Source organism: Sarcophilus harrisii, chromosome 2, assembly GCF_902635505.1.
Source record: "Sarcophilus harrisii chromosome 2, mSarHar1.11, whole genome shotgun sequence".
NCBI classification, from domain to species: domain Eukaryota; kingdom Metazoa; phylum Chordata; class Mammalia; order Dasyuromorphia; family Dasyuridae; genus Sarcophilus; species Sarcophilus harrisii.
This window is the reverse complement of record NC_045427.1, coordinates 39,981,643-39,999,973: the sequence shown is the minus strand read 5'-3', so window position 1 is coordinate 39,999,973 and position 18,331 is coordinate 39,981,643. Positions and strand designations below refer to the sequence as shown.

At 39.9% G+C, this 18,331-nt stretch overlaps 1 protein-coding gene across 1 annotated transcript; it reads right to left on the bottom strand.

Moving 5' to 3' along the window:
• Nucleotides 1-2,114: 2,114 nt before the first annotated feature.
• Nucleotides 2,115-9,192, bottom strand: LOC105749186 (chymotrypsinogen B-like). Its single transcript, XM_031949226.1, has 6 exons — nucleotides 9,121-9,192; nucleotides 6,471-6,574; nucleotides 6,164-6,243; nucleotides 5,182-5,260; nucleotides 2,324-2,504; nucleotides 2,115-2,170 (listed from the first exon to the last, which is right to left on the bottom strand). The coding sequence occupies exons 1-6, from the start codon at nucleotides 9,170-9,172 to the stop codon at nucleotides 2,115-2,117; spliced, it is 552 nt and encodes a 183-aa protein (XP_031805086.1). The 5' UTR covers nucleotides 9,173-9,192.
• Between the last annotated feature and the right edge of the window lie 9,139 nt (nucleotides 9,193-18,331).

Sequence of the window (18,331 nt, the reverse complement as noted above, 5' to 3'; positions counted from 1 at the left end):
TTTAAAAAGAAAACTACTATAAGCTTCTCTCCCCAGCCTTATTGGCCCTGGGGCTCCTGGGAAATGACATACTCACTCTTTCTCTCTTCAGTCAACTATTATGAACTGTAGGCACTACCCTCTCAAGACACCCTTCCCCCCAAAATCTACATCTGACAGTTGAGAAAAAGAAGTATCTTCCTCTAGATCTGAGCCAGACATGGGGGAGCATTTGGGTGAGGGAGAGATCCCGGGAGGACGAAATTTTGGGGATGTGAGGTGTTCAGGAGGATGGCAAAGGGGTCCCTAACCTAGGCCATAAACTGGGGCCAATATTCAGAACTCTTGCCCTGTGTTCTCTGTACTTCTCTGTACAGGGAAGGGACCATCCCAGAATTGGTCTCTTGGAAGAAGGAAGAGAAGGAAGGGGGAGAAATCTCTATAAGAGGTCACAGGCACAGACCCAAGAATGAGAAACAACTCTACTTTCCAGGAAGTTTATTGAGGTCTCACAGCATCACATGGAAAATCCATCTCCTGCAGGAAACTCAGTTGGCAGCCAGGATCTCTTGCACCCAGGGCATGAGTTCTGTGACCCGGGCATACACACCAGGGCTGGAGGTGGAACAGGTGCTACTGCCCCAAGAGACGATACCAACCAGGGTCCAGGCGCCATTCTTCTGGCAGACCAGTGGCCAATGGAGTCACCCCTAGACAAAAAAGAGGAGTTCTGGGGTCCACCTTTCTTGATGGCAGAAAGAGGAGGAGGAAAGTTGATGGAGAAGAGGTTGAAGAAGGTGGAGAAATGGGAAAACAGGAGTGGCAGGGTGAGGGGAGAGGGCTGAAACTATTAAGGGAAGAGAGAGGGTTAAGGGTGGAGGAGATGAAATGGAGAGCTTCTTCAGCCCTTTTCTCTTGGTGTCTCTCTCTGCCTCTGTCTCTCATTCCTGGCATCCAAACTGTGATCCAGTTTTATCATTTCTTCCTTTTGAAATATTTCCTAAATCTACCCATTCCCACTGGCTGAATTTTTATCCCAATTATCCCTAGAATTCTATAACGACTTCTGAGCTCTCCTCCCTTTCCTACTCCTGCCAGACATCTTCCTGGAAGTATCACTTTCACTATTACCACCTGCTTAAGACTGCTGGATTCCTCAGATAATTATGTAGTAAAGTGGATAGAATATAGGCTCAGAGCTAGGAGAGTAGGGACCAACTTCACCCATTTAATAGCTAAGTAACCTTGAATGAGAAAACAACCTCTGCTGTTTCAGTTTCTTCATCTATAAAATAGGATAATGATAGCATTTACATCACAGAGGATGTAGGGATGTAAGGATCAAGAGATACTATTTAAAGCACTAGCAGTGCCTGACACATAGTAGTATATTTAATAAATGCTTGTTTTTTCAGAATAGTCCAACTCTTCTATACCATAATACCCAGAGGGGCTCCCTCACTGTTTTACCTTTATGTCAGCCCCCTCCCTAGAATTCCCTTCTTCACATTTTGCCAAAAGTTACAACTTCAGCATCATCCAGTGATTGATTTTCCTCATATTGCTCTTCACCTATTCTATCTGTTTTCCAGTCTGTCATTTCTATCTTCACACCTCTTAGAAATGTCTCCTCCCCACAGATACCACCCCCAGTCAGGTTCATTTTAACTAGTCAGCTCAGTGGGACAATAAAGTCGTGTGTGTGTGTGTGTGTGTGTGTGTGTGTGTATACATATATATGTATATATATACATGCATAGATACTTGGTATATAATGGGTGCTTAGTCATTTATTGATTTTTGTCTAGAAATTTAGTTCCTTAGGCATGGTCTGTGCCTTCTTTCTAGACTCCCAGCAAGTCTAGCGCCGAGAGATGATCGATATAACAGGCACTTCATACCTGTTCATGACTGACCAGGGAGGCTTGGAGAGCTGAGGGGTGGGATCAGAAGATGGGGTGGGGGAAAGGCAGAGTTATGTCTAACTGTAAGGGAACACAACCCCCAATGTGCTTCTAAAGACTAGCCAGTATAGGGAAGGAGAGAGGCAAGCAATTATGCAGGAGAGGAAACACCATCAAACGCCAGTAGATCATAGTGTCCTTGATCTTGCTACTCCCAGTACTTCTTATGTACTACTTGGACAGGAGGGGTAGAGCAGCTTGCTGGAGCCTCTCAGGGGTTTTGTTGTCTGGAAGACCCCAAGACAAGAGCAACATTAGCCAGGAGGGAGAGTCTCACCTCACTCCAGGAATTCTGAGGGAGAGGAAGGCAAGGGTGCCTCTGTATCTTCCACCCAATACTTCCCTCTAGGACCACTCCCCCACTTTGGTTGGAAACTCACTGGTGTGCTTGGTCAGCCCCCAGCCGGTGGTGACACAGTTGGAGCCTGCAGGGAAGTCCTCAGCAGAGTTGGGAAGGCAGACGGGGGACACTGTGTCTGAAAACTGGACAGGTGTGGCCAGCTTGATCAGAGTGATGTCATTGGTGATGGTGAAGAAGTTGAATTTGGGATTCCGGAAAACCTGTGGGGACAGACAGCCACGGCTAAGGAGATGCTCCCTTTAGCCCCCTTCTCCCCCTCTCCCCCACTTTTATGGGCTATCCTGGCCCCTGAAGAGCTAGCTCAGCTTCTTTCATCACTCTTAAAGTCCATGGCCTTCTTTACCTCTTAGAATTCCTCATTTCGTTCCAAGTTCAAGTCAGTTCAAACTCTGTCTTCTTTCTGATAGCCACAGCTAGTGGTCTTCCCCTCGTGATGTTATTTATTTTGTGCTGGAAAACGTGTGCTCCATTTTAGAACTTGGGCACATTGTCCTGGTTCAGTGCGACAGCTCAGTCTAACTCGATAGTGATTATTTAGCACATTTCCCAAGTCTTCATTTCTGCAGATCGGGTCAGAACGAGGTAATGGCTATTTGCCCAATCATGTCCAAAAGGGCTTTGGGTCAGGTTTGCTCAGTTTTTTTTTTTAAATCTCACTTTTTGGTTTATGAAAATGAGCTGCTACACACGTGTTATCTAATTGTTTGTCTTCTCAATGAAGGAGATGATAAGGAGAGAATTTCAAACTCAAATTTTTAAAAAGAATGTTAAAAATTGTTTTTACCTGAAATTGGGGAAAAATAAAAAAATCAGATAAATGATTAAAAAAAAGAAAATGAGCTGCTGGAGGGTGGAAGAAAGGTACTCAAGACAGTCCAGCTCCTGAGAGCTAGTTCATTTTCTCTGACCTTTTCATATGCAAATGAGATTATTAAAAGAGATCCAGTGAAGTGTGTCAGGCTTGAGTCCCGCCAGAAAGGGCCTTGTCCTTTAGCCTCCTTGTCCCTTTCCTTGCCTCTCAACACTACAAGTTTGCTGAACCCTAAAGGGGCACATTTAACACAAATATTTTGAATCTATTGATCTGTAGAAGGTTTTTCTCACAGTAGAGCATAAGGGAATGAGTCCTTGAATTTTTTATTTTTATGTCCAGGTCTAGCTCGATGTCCTGGTAGGATTGGGATAAATGCTCTTTAAATGAATAAATCAATGAGTGACTCCTGCCTCCATGCCTCTGGGGATCCTGCCATATACTGACCACTAGGAACACCTGTGCTGGCCAGGGCAGAGGGCCAAGGGTTCAGAGACTCAGGGCCACAACTGCTCCCATTATCCCTCAGGGCATATGGCCCTATTCCTGAAGACTCAGCTGGGGTCGGCCTGGGGGCTCATTCTATGGTCCATAGCTGTCCAGCTGAGAGTCCCCATCCCTGAGTTTCACTACCTAAAAGAGGCAGGAGAGAAGATATAGAACTTCCTGATCTCCTAGTCATCTCCCCTTGCCCTGGCTGCATCCATGCAATGGCTCCCCCTCTTATTCCTCATCCCTGTGAAGACCCTGACACAGTGGCTCAGATCTCTGATTCATAAAATGGGCAGTATCATGCTAGTTTTGGCAATGGCAATAATTTAGCCAGGGATATGCAGCTTGTGGGAGCCGATTGTTAAATTTTCAGCGTGAGCATTTGCAAACACTACAAATTAGGGCTTGATTTATTGTTTTGTTAATTGTTTAGACTTAATAAAATGATGGACAAAAGTTCATAATGCAGATTAATCATGTTTAAATGTGTGTCCTGCATGCAATGTCCCCCCTCCCCCCAGAGCTGGTTGTTAAACATATTCTAGCCTTCTCTGTAGTCTGTTCTCTAGCTGAGCCTCCTAGAATTGCAGACTTGAGACAGTCTAGAATCATGCATAATACACTGGACTTGGAAGAGTCATCAAATCCTGCCTTGAGTGTGCCTCTTTATTCATGTGTCGCCCTAAACAAGTCACCCTGCCTCAGTTTCCTCATCTGTAAAGTGAGAGAGTTCCACTGATGAGGTCCCTTTCAGCTCTAAATCTATGATCCTAAGCTTCAATGCTTCCCAAATTTTGAGTCAGGTGCCATATATTCAAAACTCGCCCTAAATCTTTGCCCATGGCCCTCACCAGAGCTTTAGCAAGAACCATTTCCACACTACCCTTCACCCCATCATCCAGGGCAAACTCACCAATCCAGGCTGGCTCTCTGCACCCCTTCCCCCAGGAATGTGCTTAGGTTGTGTCCCAGACATGTAGGCTCAGATTGGCTGGAGCATGACAGAGAGAGGAGTGAACTCTGTCCTTTGCAACAATGGACAGCCCACATCAAAAGCCAAATATGGAGGATGCAGTCATCCCTCAGTCTTTATTATCGCCTCTTTTTCTGAATCCCCATACTGGAAGTACAGCCTTGACTGCAGGTTCCCTAAGGGAGCCCTCCCTGTCCTCCCCCACCTCTCATTGGATTGGCAACAAGGCCCGTCCTTGGGTGATTGGACCCAAGAAACACATTGTAAAGGGACTTGGCTCTACTAATCATTGTCTATGAGAAAAATACTTTAAGCAAATCATTTAACTTTTCTGGGCATCTGTTTCTTCATCTCTAAAAAGAGGGGATTGCATTTAATGATCTTAACAGTACCTACCATTTCCAAATCTGCAGGCCCCTGAGTCTACTAAGTATGTTTTAGGCAGAAGTATATCTTGAGCTAGGAAATCTCAGAGGTAAACATGGCAGCCTGAGCCCCTTGAGGGATTTAGGTCTGGTGGGAGGTTTGGGCTGGGAAAGGCTTGAGGGTCACTCATTGCTTTTCTCTACCCTGCCTTGGAAGCCTCTGGACATAGTCATACCTGGCCAATCTTCAGCACTTGGATGTTCTCCTCATCGGAACCTTGGTCAAACTCACCAGCAATCACCAGGTCAGTTTTCCTGTAATAGAGGGAACAAAGAACTAGATGACATAGGAGAGTTTCCACCTCATGGGGCTATTATCTATGCATTGAGCACCATTCATATGGTTTATGCATTTGTGTGCTGTGCTTGGGAGGAGGGATGGATATTCATTTCAGGACCATATTCTGAATGGGGGGCATATTCTGTAGAGCAGTCCCTTGCTCCCACACCCTCACAAGACTGAAAGTGCTAATCTTTCCTTTGTCATACTTCCCTGTTTCTCCATAATTTCCTGAAAATTCTCCACTGTTCGGTCTTGTAAATGAATTTGCTTATTATTTTGTCTCATTCTGTAAAGTAGTCAGAAGGAAATTAGCACATTGAAAAGAGAAGCTGAACTGATCTTTAGTCAGCTATTTCCTAATGCTGGCACTCCAAATAATCGCTTAATATCTCTAAGTCAATTTTCCTTGATTGTAAAGTGTATGTGGTTAGACATTGATGATCTTTTTGGTCCCCTCCAGCTCTACATCTGTGATCTTATGGTCCTAATCCTTTAATTGTCCTAATTCTATATATTTTTTTAAAGCAAAATCTTCATTTTTGTTAATATTGGTGCAACCCAATCAAGAGCCATAAATAGCCTTCCAATTATGTCTTCCTTTATTTCTGGAAGGAATATATGTATTTCTATGAGTCTCAAGTGTTCTTGATAGATTGATCCCCAATATTTTGTCCATTTGGAATGTGACTTTTCTTTCTATTGTATAGTCCTGGGTTTTGTTATTACTATAAAGAAATGCTGATTTTTTTTTTTTGGTAGTTTTAATTGGTCTCCTGCTACTTTGCTGGATTTATGAATTGTTTCAATGTATTCCTTCACTGATTCTCTGGAATTCTACAGCCCCCAGAAGAAAGATAATTCTTTCCACTGCTTACTTGACACCACAGTGAGCAGCAGTGACCACCCAATCTTCACTGATGATTGATCCCCCGCAAAAGTGGAAGCCAGTTGTGTCCTAGGAGTAGAGAAGTCAGAGCAACCCATTACTTCCCAAGTTCAACACATTACAAAGCAGGGAAATCTCAGGGATTCTGGGATTCAGGCACAGCCTAGGGATTGGGGTGGTCAAGGAGTCTGTCTGCTTTAGCACTGAACTTCAGGCCTTCTGGCTCTAGGATACCCCATCCTCAGGGTCCTACCTGGTCAGCACCCCTACCTGGGGAGCCCAGCCCAGACTCTCACCTGAAGGGAAACCTGCCAGGGCCAGGAGCCAGGGACAGCCTCTTCACCATTGACGATCCTAGCCAGGCCACTCAGGACGGGTTCGATGGTAGGAACACCACAGCCTGGATGAGATGTCAAGATAGTGTGAGAACTTTGGGATACTGATGAGCCCTAAAAGCCCAAAGCCAGGTTAGGGAGCTTTGATGGAGAATGACTTCCTCTCAGATCCCAAAAGTCTGTTTTTCACACATCACTGAAAAATGCACTTTGTGAGGTGAGGAGACAGCAAAGAACTGAGTTCAAATGTAGCCTCAGATACTTACTAATTGGATGGCTCTCTGGGGCCCATTTTCTCATTTGGAAAAAAGAAAGGGAAAGGGATACCTCCAAAGTTCCTTTTAGTTGTAAATCTTTAGTTCCCATATATTATTATTTTCCATGTTCTAGAGTCCTTAAGGCCTTACTAGAACAAAACCTCTATTTGACCACTTTATAGATCTTCTATCACAAACCTCAGTAGAGGTTTAATAAATCATATAACTCAGAAGTTCAGAGCTGTAAGGGACCTCAGCAGGCATCTAATCTAATTCATGGAAGAAAAAAAAAAAAGGAATCCTGTTTTTGGTTAGATGATCATTTAGCCTTTGAGATGAAGTCCTCCAGCAAGGGAACCTACTCACTTTTAAAACGTCCTTTCAGGACAGATCTCATTGTTAGGAGACATTTCCTTGTTTCAAACTTAAATCCTCCTCAGCCCATGGCTTCTAGTGCTCCTTTCTTCCACATGATACCCCTTCTAATATTTATTTTTAATTTTCATTTTTCTGAGTTACATGTAAAAACAATATTTTTGGTTACACATGTACATTTTTTAAAATATATTTCCTTATAAATTATGTTGGAAGAAAAGAAATCAGAACAAAAAGGAAAATCAAGAGAGAAAAAACAACAGAAGAAAAATAAAAAAGATGTGAATATAGCATGTGTTGATTTACATTTAGTCTTCATAGTGCTCTCTCTGGAGGTGGATGGCCTTTTCCATCCAAGATGTATTAGGATTGCCTTGGACCTTTCTAATATTTGAGGTCAACTCTTTTGTTCCCCTAGACGCAAGGGTCCTCAAACTATGGCCCGCGGGCCAGATGTGGCAGCTGAGGACAATTATCCCCCACACCCAGGGCTATGATGTTTCTTTATTTAAAGGCCTACAAAACAAAGTTTTTGTTTTTACTATAGTCCGGCCCTCCAACAGTCTGAAGGACAGTGAAAAAAGTTTGAGGACCCCTGCCTAGAGCCTTCTGTTTTCCAGGCTGGAGATCCCCAATCCCATCAACCAATCCATATATGGCCCTTACCTCAAGACTCTTGACCATTCTAGTTTCTAGCTTATCTCCAGTTTAGTGATATAAAGTGTGATAAATGTTTGATGAATCAATGTAAATGCACACACGCTTTGTCGGACTCCTATTCATCTCTCAGAATCCATCTTCTCCCAGAAGCCTACCAGGAATTTCTCAATCTTTCACTTCCTGTCTTAGACTGCTTTGCAGTGTTCCTGTGTGTGTGTGTGTAAGAGAAAGAGAGAGAGAGATAGAGAGACAGAGAGACAGAGAGAGACAGAGAGAGGCAGAGAGAGATCTGTTCAACTAGATTACTTATGTGAGAGTAGGGACTGTGTCTTATATTTGTAGCTCCCACAGTACTTTGCATAGAATATGTTCTAAAAAAAATACTTGCTAATTTATGGATAGTGTTACTGTCTTACCTGAAGGATTATGGGATTACTGAGAAGCTAACTTCAAAGAACCATGACCCAAATTCTCTCCTCACAGCCCTTAGTTGGGGGGACCACCAAGGCGGTGCCCAAGTCTGTTGGCCCAGGGGAGCAAGGACAGCAGCAGCCTGAGCCAATGGGTCTAATCAAGCAGTTTGGGTTTCCTGAATCTGTCTGATGGAGAAGAGAATTGCTACAGAATTCTGCTCCCCCAGAATCTCACTGCCCTGACCCCATGGTCGATGTATTTTCCTCTTTCATTCTCACCTATCCTGAGAGGGTTCCACGTCCCTTTCAGGCTACTGGGCGGTGTCCCTGGACTTGAGCTGTTCTAATTGATTCCAAAAATCAGATCCAATCTTACCTCCATCCATCCAGCTGTGTGATCATGAGCAAGCCCTTTAATCTTCCAGTGCCCCAGTCATCTCTAAGCTGTGGCTGAATTCTTGAGTCTCCACAATGGAGGTTCACTACCTGGGTCCGATCGCTGGTCAGGACCAAGCCTCAGCTAGAGTCCTGATAATGGGAAAATGCCACAGAAGCTATGCTTCATGTTCTAGCCTGATGTCTGGTTGTGCAAGGTCATTGGTAGATCTCAGGCATCCAGAGGATCTAAGTTCACATCTTGGTGACAAATAAATCATTTAGATCTGTGACCTTCATTTTCCTCCTCCATAAAATGACTGGATGACCTCTAAGATTCCTTCTAGCCCTAGAACTAATGCTCCCTCTCTCTCTCTCTCTCTCTCTCTCTCTCTCTCTCTCTCTCACTCTCTCTCTCTCTGTCTCTCTCTCTCTCTCTCCTAGATTTTTCAGGACCTTCCTTATTGCCAAGGAAGAGCCCACCCATAAAAACATCCCTTCCTGGCTCCCAGAGGGGACCCAAGCACTTACCTAAAGAGGCACCAATGAAGGCAAAACAGCATAAGAGTCCCAGGTAGGCCATGATGATGGGTCAATGTGGAATGGGTTCCTGCCTCAGCATTGCCTTCTCCCTATATATTCCTGTCCCACTAATAATACACGGGCCCTGTCTTTTCCTGCTCAGGGGTGGGATGGTGTCCATCAATTGATTCTCATCATTTTTTTCTCCTCTACATCTGTTATCAAGAGACTTTGGGGTGATAAGCGCGTGTACTTCCTGAGCACCTTTCCGGAGGTCGCCCGAGAACCCACTTCATGCCAAAGGGGAGCTGGCAATGTTACCTGGGACTGTAACAGCTGCCGTCCTTCTGGCTCAGCCCAAGGTTCCTGGTGGAAGGTCAACCAAAGTACCCCCTGAATCCAGCAGGATTCCCAGAGGGAGGTTCCCCTTCTGATCTTTTCACACTGATTTTGTATATAGATGCACCAAAAAGCATGTACTGTTGGGTGACTTTTTGTATTTAATTGCATATTGTTTTCCATTAGAATGGTGGTACCCATTCCCAAGGGGCAGCTGGGTGGTCATATAGAGTGCCAGAGACAGGGACTTGAATTCAATTCCCAGCTACTCATTAGATGTGTGATCCTAGGCAAATGACTTCACCCTGTTTGACTCAGTTTCTTCATCTGTAAAACAAACCAGAGAAGGAAATGGCAAGGCACTCTAATATCTTTGCCAAGAAAATCCTAAAAGGGGTCATCAAAAGTGGGATACAACTGAAAAATAATGGGACAAGGCAATACCCATTCACAGGTCTACCAACAATGCATCAAAATGCCTGTTTCCCTACCAACCCTCCTATATTTATTATTCCCTCTCCCTTTTTTTGCCACTCTAATGGGTGTGAGGTAGAATCTCAGAACTGCTTTAATTTACATTTCTCAAATTAGTAGTGTGTGGGAGCATTTTTTCATACGGCTATAAATAGCATAAGTTTCTTCCCTTGAAAACTGCCTATTCATGTCCTTAGACATGACTTTATCAATTTGAGAATATTCTTTTAAAAAAATAAATTATAATCAATTTATTGTACATCTGAGGAAAAGTACAAAGATTTTTCCATGTCAATTGTTACCCTTTTAAATGTAACTTTATTTTTTAGTGCAAAAGGTTTTTAATTTTACATAATTATTAACAGGTCTATTATTGTCTATGTTCCTCTCTCTCCTTGCTTAGTCATGAATTTTTCTCTGTTAGTCACAGACACACAGGACTTTGAGTCCAACATAGTGATGTCATTTTGGTCCTCGTCCAGCACAAAGAACAAAAACCAATCCATGGATCTGGCAGATGATTATTTCTATGTTTCTCTCATTTGTTGATGATTTGACCTTTTATATCTAAGTCATGTACCCAGTTGGAGGTTATTTTTGTATGAGTATGAGCTATTGGTTTAATTTCTTTTTTTTTTTTTAATTTTTATTTAATAGCCTTTTATTTACAGGATATATACATGGGTAACTTTACAGCATTAACAATTGCCAAACCTCTTGTTCCAATTTTTCACCTCTTACCCCCCCCCCCATCCCCTCCCCTAGATGGCAGGATGACCAGTTGATGTTAAATATATTAAAATATAACTTAGATACACAATAAGTATACATGACCAAAACATTATTTTGCTGTACAAAAAGAATCAGACTCTGAATTATTGTACAATTAGCTTGTGAAGGAAATCAAAAATGCATGTGTGCATAGATATAGGGATTGGGAATTTAATGTAATGGTTTTTAGTCATCTCCCAGAGTTATTTTTCTGGGCATAGCTAGTTCAGTTCATTACTGCTCCATTAGAAATGATTTGGTTGATCTCGTTGCTGAGGATGGCCTGATCCATCAGAACTGGTCATCATCTAGTATTGTTGTTGAAGTATATAATGATCTCCTGGTCCTGCTCATTTCACTCAGCATCAGTTCGTGTAAGTCTCTCCAGGCCTTTCTGAAATCATCCTGTTGGTCATTTCTTACAGAACAGTAATATTCCATAATATTCATATACCACAATTTATTCAGCCATTCTCCAACTGATGGACATCCATTCAGTTTCCAGTTTCTAGCCACTACAAAAAGGGCTGCCACAAACATTCGTGCACATACAGGTCCCTTTCCCTTCTATTGGTTTAATTTCAACTCCACTGCTGTCCAATTTTCCCAGCTGTTTTAGCCAAATAGTGAGTCCTTATCTCAGTAGCAACTTAGTGGATAAAGCACCAGGCCTGGAGTCAGAAAGTCCTCAATTCAAATGTGACTTCCAACTTTCACTAGCTGTATATAACTTAACCCTATATGCCTTAATCTACTGGAGAAGGAAATAGCAAGCCCCTCTGGTACTCTGCCAAAAAAACCTTCCCGGACAGTATTAGCATAGTATGGTCCATTATGTCAGGAAGAATGGGATGGGACTTAACAACAATAAAAACAACCCCCTTATATCAAACACTCAATTATTGAATACATTTGCTTCTCTCTATTTTTTACTTAATCTGTTCTATTGATGAAACTATTTTGTAACTAGTAACAGATAGTTTGAATAATTATACCTCTGTAGTATAGTTTGAGATCTTATATTTCTAAGCCCCCTTATTTTTATTTTCCCCCATTTTTTCTATTGAGATTCTTGACCTTTCTCCCCTGCATATGAATATAATTTCTAATTTTTAGCATCACAAAAGTTATCTTTTGATAGTTTGATTTATATGGCATTGAACAAGTAAATTATTTTAGGTAGTTTTGTCATTTTAACATCAGGTTTTATATATATCTTGGCAAGAGGTAGACTTCCAAGCCCTTATACATTCTATAGTAATTTAAAATGTAATCTCTTTTTCTATCTTTTCTTCTTGATTTTTATCGGCATTTTATAGCAATATTAATGGTTTGTGTGAATTATTTTATATACTAAAAACTTGCTGAAGTTAGTGATTTCAATTTGTTTTCAGTTTTTGCTGTTGTTGTTGAATTCTTGTAGTTCTGTTCAACTCTTCATGACCCCATTTTAGGTTATTCTTGGCAAAAATACTGGAGTGGTTTGCCATTTCTTTCTCCAGCTCATTTGGCAGATGAGGAAACTGAGGCAGACAAAGATAAGTAACGTGCCTACAGTCATAGAGTAGACAAATGTCCATGGCCAGATTTCAGCTCATGAAGATGAGTCTTCCTGAGTCCAAGCCCAAAACTCTAGTTGCTGTAATGTTTTATATTACAAATCCTTGAAGCACACCATTATATCTTCTATGAAAAGTGATAATTAAATTTCCTTTTTTAACCTATACTTTATTCCTCAAATTATTTTTCTTGTCCTATCCCTAGAGCCAATACTTCTAAAATTGTGTCAAATAGAAGTAACAACAGACATCCTTGTATCACCTGTGACGTTACTGGGAAAGATTCTAATTTATCTCTATTACAAATAATAGTAATCTCAATTTTAGAGATAAATTATTTATTATTTTAAGGAAAGGTCTAATTATTCCTGTGTTTTTTAGTGTTAACACAAATGGATGCATTTAGTCTTTACCACCTTATCATTTGATTTTTAAAATTAATAGTGTTCATTTCCTGGTTTTCCTAATATGGAGCCAGCTTTGACTTCCTCTTACAAATTCAACCTCACCAGAGCATATTATCTTTTTCTTTGTTAAAATTTTTTTCAAATATTTGCATTTTTGTTAGAGGTACTTGTCTAGATAAATTTTTTTCTTTGATGCTCCCTGCAGTTTTCATCAAGACTATATCTATGTCATTCATAAAAGGAATTTAGTAAGTTTCATTGACCATTGCTTGAACTCTTTTTAAATTTTATTTTTATACTTTTTTAATTAAAGCTTTTTATTTTCAAAACATCTCCTTAATTTTCAACATTCACTCTTACAAAATCTTTACGTTGCATTTTTTTCTCCTTCTCTTTTTCTCTCACTCCCTCACTTAGATGGCAAAAAATTCAGTGACACTAGAATAAAGTCCTACTTTTTGCATCCTACAGAAAAGCCAGTGTCTCTTAATCAGTGAAGGAATATAATATGTAACTTGTTCCACTAGATGGCACTATCCTAGAGCCACCAACCAAGTGTGGTGGTATCTTATGTCCTGGCATTCTCAATGGCTTCAGGATTCCCTCTGCTTATCTCCCTACACTTGCAAGGGTTTGCAATAACTTTTGCATTTTTCTACCAGGAGAAATTAAATCTATTTTCTCTGCCTAATAGGTTTAATAGCATTCGATATCTCTATCAAAAATTTAGCCTAAAGGAAAACAAATGGAATATTACTCGTCATTATGAACATCATGAAAATTCAGTGGCTCTTCCCTGATCCTGCAGTTGAGAAACTTTATGCATAAGACTTATATGCAGGGATTTGTGGGATTTAGCTCCTACTCAATTGTGAGAGCCAATTGTTAAATTTTAGTGTGGCTACATCTTGGAAATAGTTACATGCTACAAATCAGGGTTTGATTTATTGCTTTGTTGATTTTTAAAATTAAATAAGTGACAGAAAAAGTGTTAATGCAGATGAAACCTAAAAAATGTGTCATAGGTATATTGTTTTCCCCCCAAAGAGATAGTTGTTAAATATTTCCTAGCACATAGTTGAATGTGATCAACTTCTCAGTGGCTTTTATTATTTAGTTTTCAGTTGCATCCAGCTCTTTGTCAAAAAAAAATGATACAAGGACCCTCAAGAGTATCTCTGAAGAATTCCTGGAATTGGCTGGGTGACATGGGAGACAAAGGCTCAGGACTGCCCAGCATTGTGTGCTGTCATTAAAGGTCTGGGACTCTAAGGGCAAAGCAGAATTGAAGTAACTCAAAAGAATTGTGAGACAGAAATTTGGAGAATCTATCCCAGATGTTCACATAGACTATCTATGCCCTGTGGTAGAGCATTCTGGGCTTAGATTGGTCTGATCAGCCACCCTGTAAATTGACTCTAAGTTAGTGATGTCATTCCAGTCCTCTTCAAGAACAAAAAACGACAACCAACTGATTCTTTGTGACCCCAACTGGCGTTTTCTGGGGAAAGATATTGGAATAGCTTACCAATTCCTTGTCCAGCTTATTTTCCAGGTGAGGAAACTGAGGCAAACAGGGGTAAGTAACTTGCCCAGGATCACACGGTTGATAAGTTTGGAAGCTACATTTGAACTCAGGTCTTCCTGACTTTAGCCTGGTGCTCTAGTCATGGAACCATCTGGCTGAAGTGTTTATTAAAACACAGTAAAAACAAAAGAGCAAAAGAGCTTTTGCATAGCAAAATTATAATTAAATTGGTTCACCCAACCTTCTTCCCTATCCCTCCTCCTAGCTAGTAGTTGGGGGAAAGAATAAGGAAAGTATATGTTTGGAACCTGGCAAGATCAACTCTGCCAAAGATCAGGGAAAACAGGAAAGATGCACTAGGTAAGGATGAGTTTTTGAATCAGACATCCCCAGAGGCTGAGATCTCACAATAATTGCCCATCCTGTCTGGTCCTTCTTAGCCTTTACCTGTCACTTGTCTGTCTTCTCAGCCCAAAGCCTGCTCCAGGACTCTGGAACTTCCCTAAAAACTCTCTGTTTTGTTTCAATTCTGCCTTTCAATGTAGCCTCACAGTATTGGAGTCAGGAGCTAGAAGTAATAAGTACCTGGAGGCACCTTTGCTCACATAGAGCTCCCTCACTCCCTGCCTTTCTGTCCCCAAACCAGAATGAGTTTTTTCAAAGGCAAAGGAAGAAGAAACTTGAGAATTTTAGAAAGTGTATGCCTCCAAACATTTTCATACTTTTATTGTGTTACTGTTTGATTCTCTTCAAAGCTAAAAAAAAATTCTCTTATTGTGAACTTAAAAATCATTAACAGGCACAAACATTTCAGTATGAAAGAGCAAAAAATGGTTTTAAAATAAACTGTGAACTATTATAAATAGTCTGTGGTTGCAAAAGTGCATTCATATTGAATTTAACATAGCGGTGGGCTATATGAAGTTTTCTTTTTGTTGTGGTGTTGTTTTATTTTTTCCTTATTAAAGCTCTTTATTTATTTATTTTTTTGTCCTTGGGAAGCTTGCATTTTAATGGAGTGCATTTTATTTTATTTTTTAAATTGTAACTTTTTATTGACAGAACATATGCCTGGGTAATTTTTTTTTTACAACATTATCCCTTGCACTCACTTCTGTTCCGACTTTTCCCTTCCTTCCCTCCACCCTCTCCCCTAGATGGCAAGCAGTCTTATACATGTTAAATATGTTAAAGTATATCCTAGATACAATAAATGTATGCAGAACTGAACAGTTCTCTTGTTGCACAGGAAGAATTGGATTCAGAAGGTAAATATAACCTGGGAAGAAAAACAAAAATGCAAACAGTTTACACTCATTTCCCAGTGTTCTTTCTTTGGGTGTAGCTGCTTCTGTCCATCATTGATCAATGGGACCTGAATTAGATCTTCTCTTTGTCAAAGAAATCCACTTCCATCAGAATACATCCTCATACAGTATCATTATTGAAGTATATAATGATCTCCTGGTTCTGCTCATTTCACTCAGCATCAGTTCATGTAAATCTCTTCAAGCCTCTCTGTATTCATCCTGCTGGTCATTTCTTACAGAACAATAATATTCCATAACATCATATACCACAATTTACCCAATCATTCTCCACTTGATGGGCTTCCACTCAATTTCCAGTTTCTAGCCACTACAAAAAGGGTTGCAACAAACATTTTGGCACATACAGGTTCCTTTCCCTTCTTTAAAATCTCTTTTGGGCTTATATAAGCCCACTAGTAGCACTGCTGGATCAAAGGGTATCACAGTTTGATAACTTTTGGGGCATAATCCCAGATTGCTCTCCAGAATAGTTGGATTCGTTCACAACTCTACCAACTCCATCAATGTCCCAGTTTTCCCACATCCCCTCCAACATTCATCTTTATTTTTTCCTGTCATCTTAGCCAATCTGACAATCTGTAGTGGTATCTCAGAGTAGTCTTAATTTGCATTTCTCTGATCAATAGTGATTTGAAACACTCTTTCACATGAGTGGAAATAGGTGCAATTTCATCATCTGAAAATTGTCTGTTCATATCCTTTGACCATTTAACAATTGGAGAATGGCTTGATTTCTTCTTCTTCTTCTTTTTCTTTTTAATAACTTTTTATTGCCAAAACCCATGCCAGGGTAATTTTTTATAACATTATCCCTTGCACTCACTTCTGTTCCAACTTTTCCCCTCCCTTCCTCCACCCCCTCCCCCAGATGGCAAGCAGTCCTCTACAAGTTAAATAGGTTACAGTATATCCTAGATACAATATATGTGTGTAGAACCGAACAGTTCTCTTGTTGCACAGGGAGAATTGGATTCAGAAGGTAAAAATAACCTTGGAAGAAAAAAAATTGCAAGTAGTTTATATTCATTTCCCAGTGTTCTTTCTTTGGGTGTAGAAGCTTTTGTCCATCCTCGATCAATTGAAAATGAGTTAGATCTCTTTGTCGAAGAAATTCACTTCCATCAGAATACATCCTCATACAGTATCTACTTATATCCTCATACAGTATCTACTGGGCTTATGCCCAGTAGAAACACTGCTGGATCAAAGGGTATGCACAGTTTGATAACTTTTGGGGCATAGTTCCAAATTGCTCTCCAGAATGACTGGATGTATTCACAATTCCATCAACAATGTATCAGTGTCCCTGTTTTCCCACATCCCTTCCAACATTTCACATTATCTTTCCTTGTCATTCTAGCCAATCTGACAGGGTGTAGTGGTATCTCAGAGTTGTCTTAATTTGCATTTCTCTGATTAATAATGATTTAGAGCATATTTTCAAATGTCTAGAAATAGTTTTAATTTCTTCATCTGAGAATTGTCTGTTCATATTCTTTGACCATTTATCAATTGGAGAATGGTTGAGTCAGTTCTCTATATATTTTGGAAATGAGGCCTTGATCAGAACCTTTAACTGTAAAAATGTTTTCCCAGTTTGTTGCTTCCCTTCTAATTTTGTTTGCATTAGCTTTGTTTGTATAAAGGCTTTTTAATTTTATATAACCAAAATTTTCTATTTTGTGATCACTGATAATCTCTAGTTCTTCTTTGTCACAAATCCCTTCCTCCTCCACAAGTCTGAGAGGTAAACTATCCTATGTTCCTCTAATTTATTTATGATCTCATTCTTTATGCCTAAATCATGGACCCATTTTGATCTTATCTTGGTATGGTGTTAAGTGTGGGTCCATGCCTAATTGCTACCATATTATTAATTTCCAGTTTTCCCAGCAGTTTTTGTCAAATAATGAATTCCTATCCCAAAAGTTGGGATCTTTGGGTTTGTCAAACACTAGATTACTATAGTTATTGACTATTTTGTCCTGTGAACCTAACCTATTCCACTGATCAACTAATCTATTTCTTAGCCAATACCAAATGGTTTTGGTGACTGCTGCTTTATAATATAGTTTTAGATCAGGTACAGCTAGGCCACCTTCATTTGATTTTTTTTTTTCATTAATTCCCTGAATTCTCGACCTTTTGTTCTTTAATTAATTTTGTTGTAATTTTTTAGGTCATTAAAAAATAGTTTCTTGGGTGTCGTTGGCGCCTAAATAAATGATTGTTTAGGGAATTGTCATCTTTATTATATTCCTCCCTATCCAAAGGCCAATATTTTTTCCATTTATTTAAATCTGACTTTATTTTTTGGAAATGTTTTAATTTTTATAAATTTATTTCCTTTGGTAGATACATTCTCAAATATTTTATGCTAACAGTTATTTTGAATGGAATTTCTCTTTGTATCTTTTTGGATTTTTTGATGATGTATAAAAATTGAGGATTTATGTGGTTTATTTTTGTATCCTCCTTTCTAAAAATATTTATTTCTAATAGCTTTTTAGTAGAATCTCTGGGGTTCTGTAAGTATACCATCGTATCATATGCAAAGAGTGATAGTTTGGTTTCCTCATTACCTCTAATTTAATTAATCTTTTTCTCAACTCTTATTGCTGAGGCTAGCATTTCTAATACAATATTGAATAATAATGGTGATAGTAGGCAACCTCGTTTCACTCCTGATCTTACTGGAAAATGTTCCAGTTTTTCCCCATTGCATATGATGCTTACTGACTGTTTTAAAAATATGATCCTGACTATTTTAAGGAAAAGTCCATTTATTCCTATCCTCTCAAGTGTTTTTAT

Coding starts and splice junctions, on each gene's coding strand:
- LOC105749186 (XM_031949226.1), bottom strand. CDS start 9,172: ATGGCCTACCTGGGACTCTTATGCTGTTTTGCCTTCATTGGTGCCTCT. Junction 6,575..9,120: donor CTTCATTGGTGCCTCTTTAG/GTAAGTGCTTGG, acceptor CATCTCATCCAG/GCTGTGGTGTTCCTACCATC. Junction 2,171..2,323: donor GGGGCTGACCAAGCACACCA/GTGAGTTTCCAA, acceptor GGGGTCTTCCAG/ACAACAAAACCCCTGAGAGG.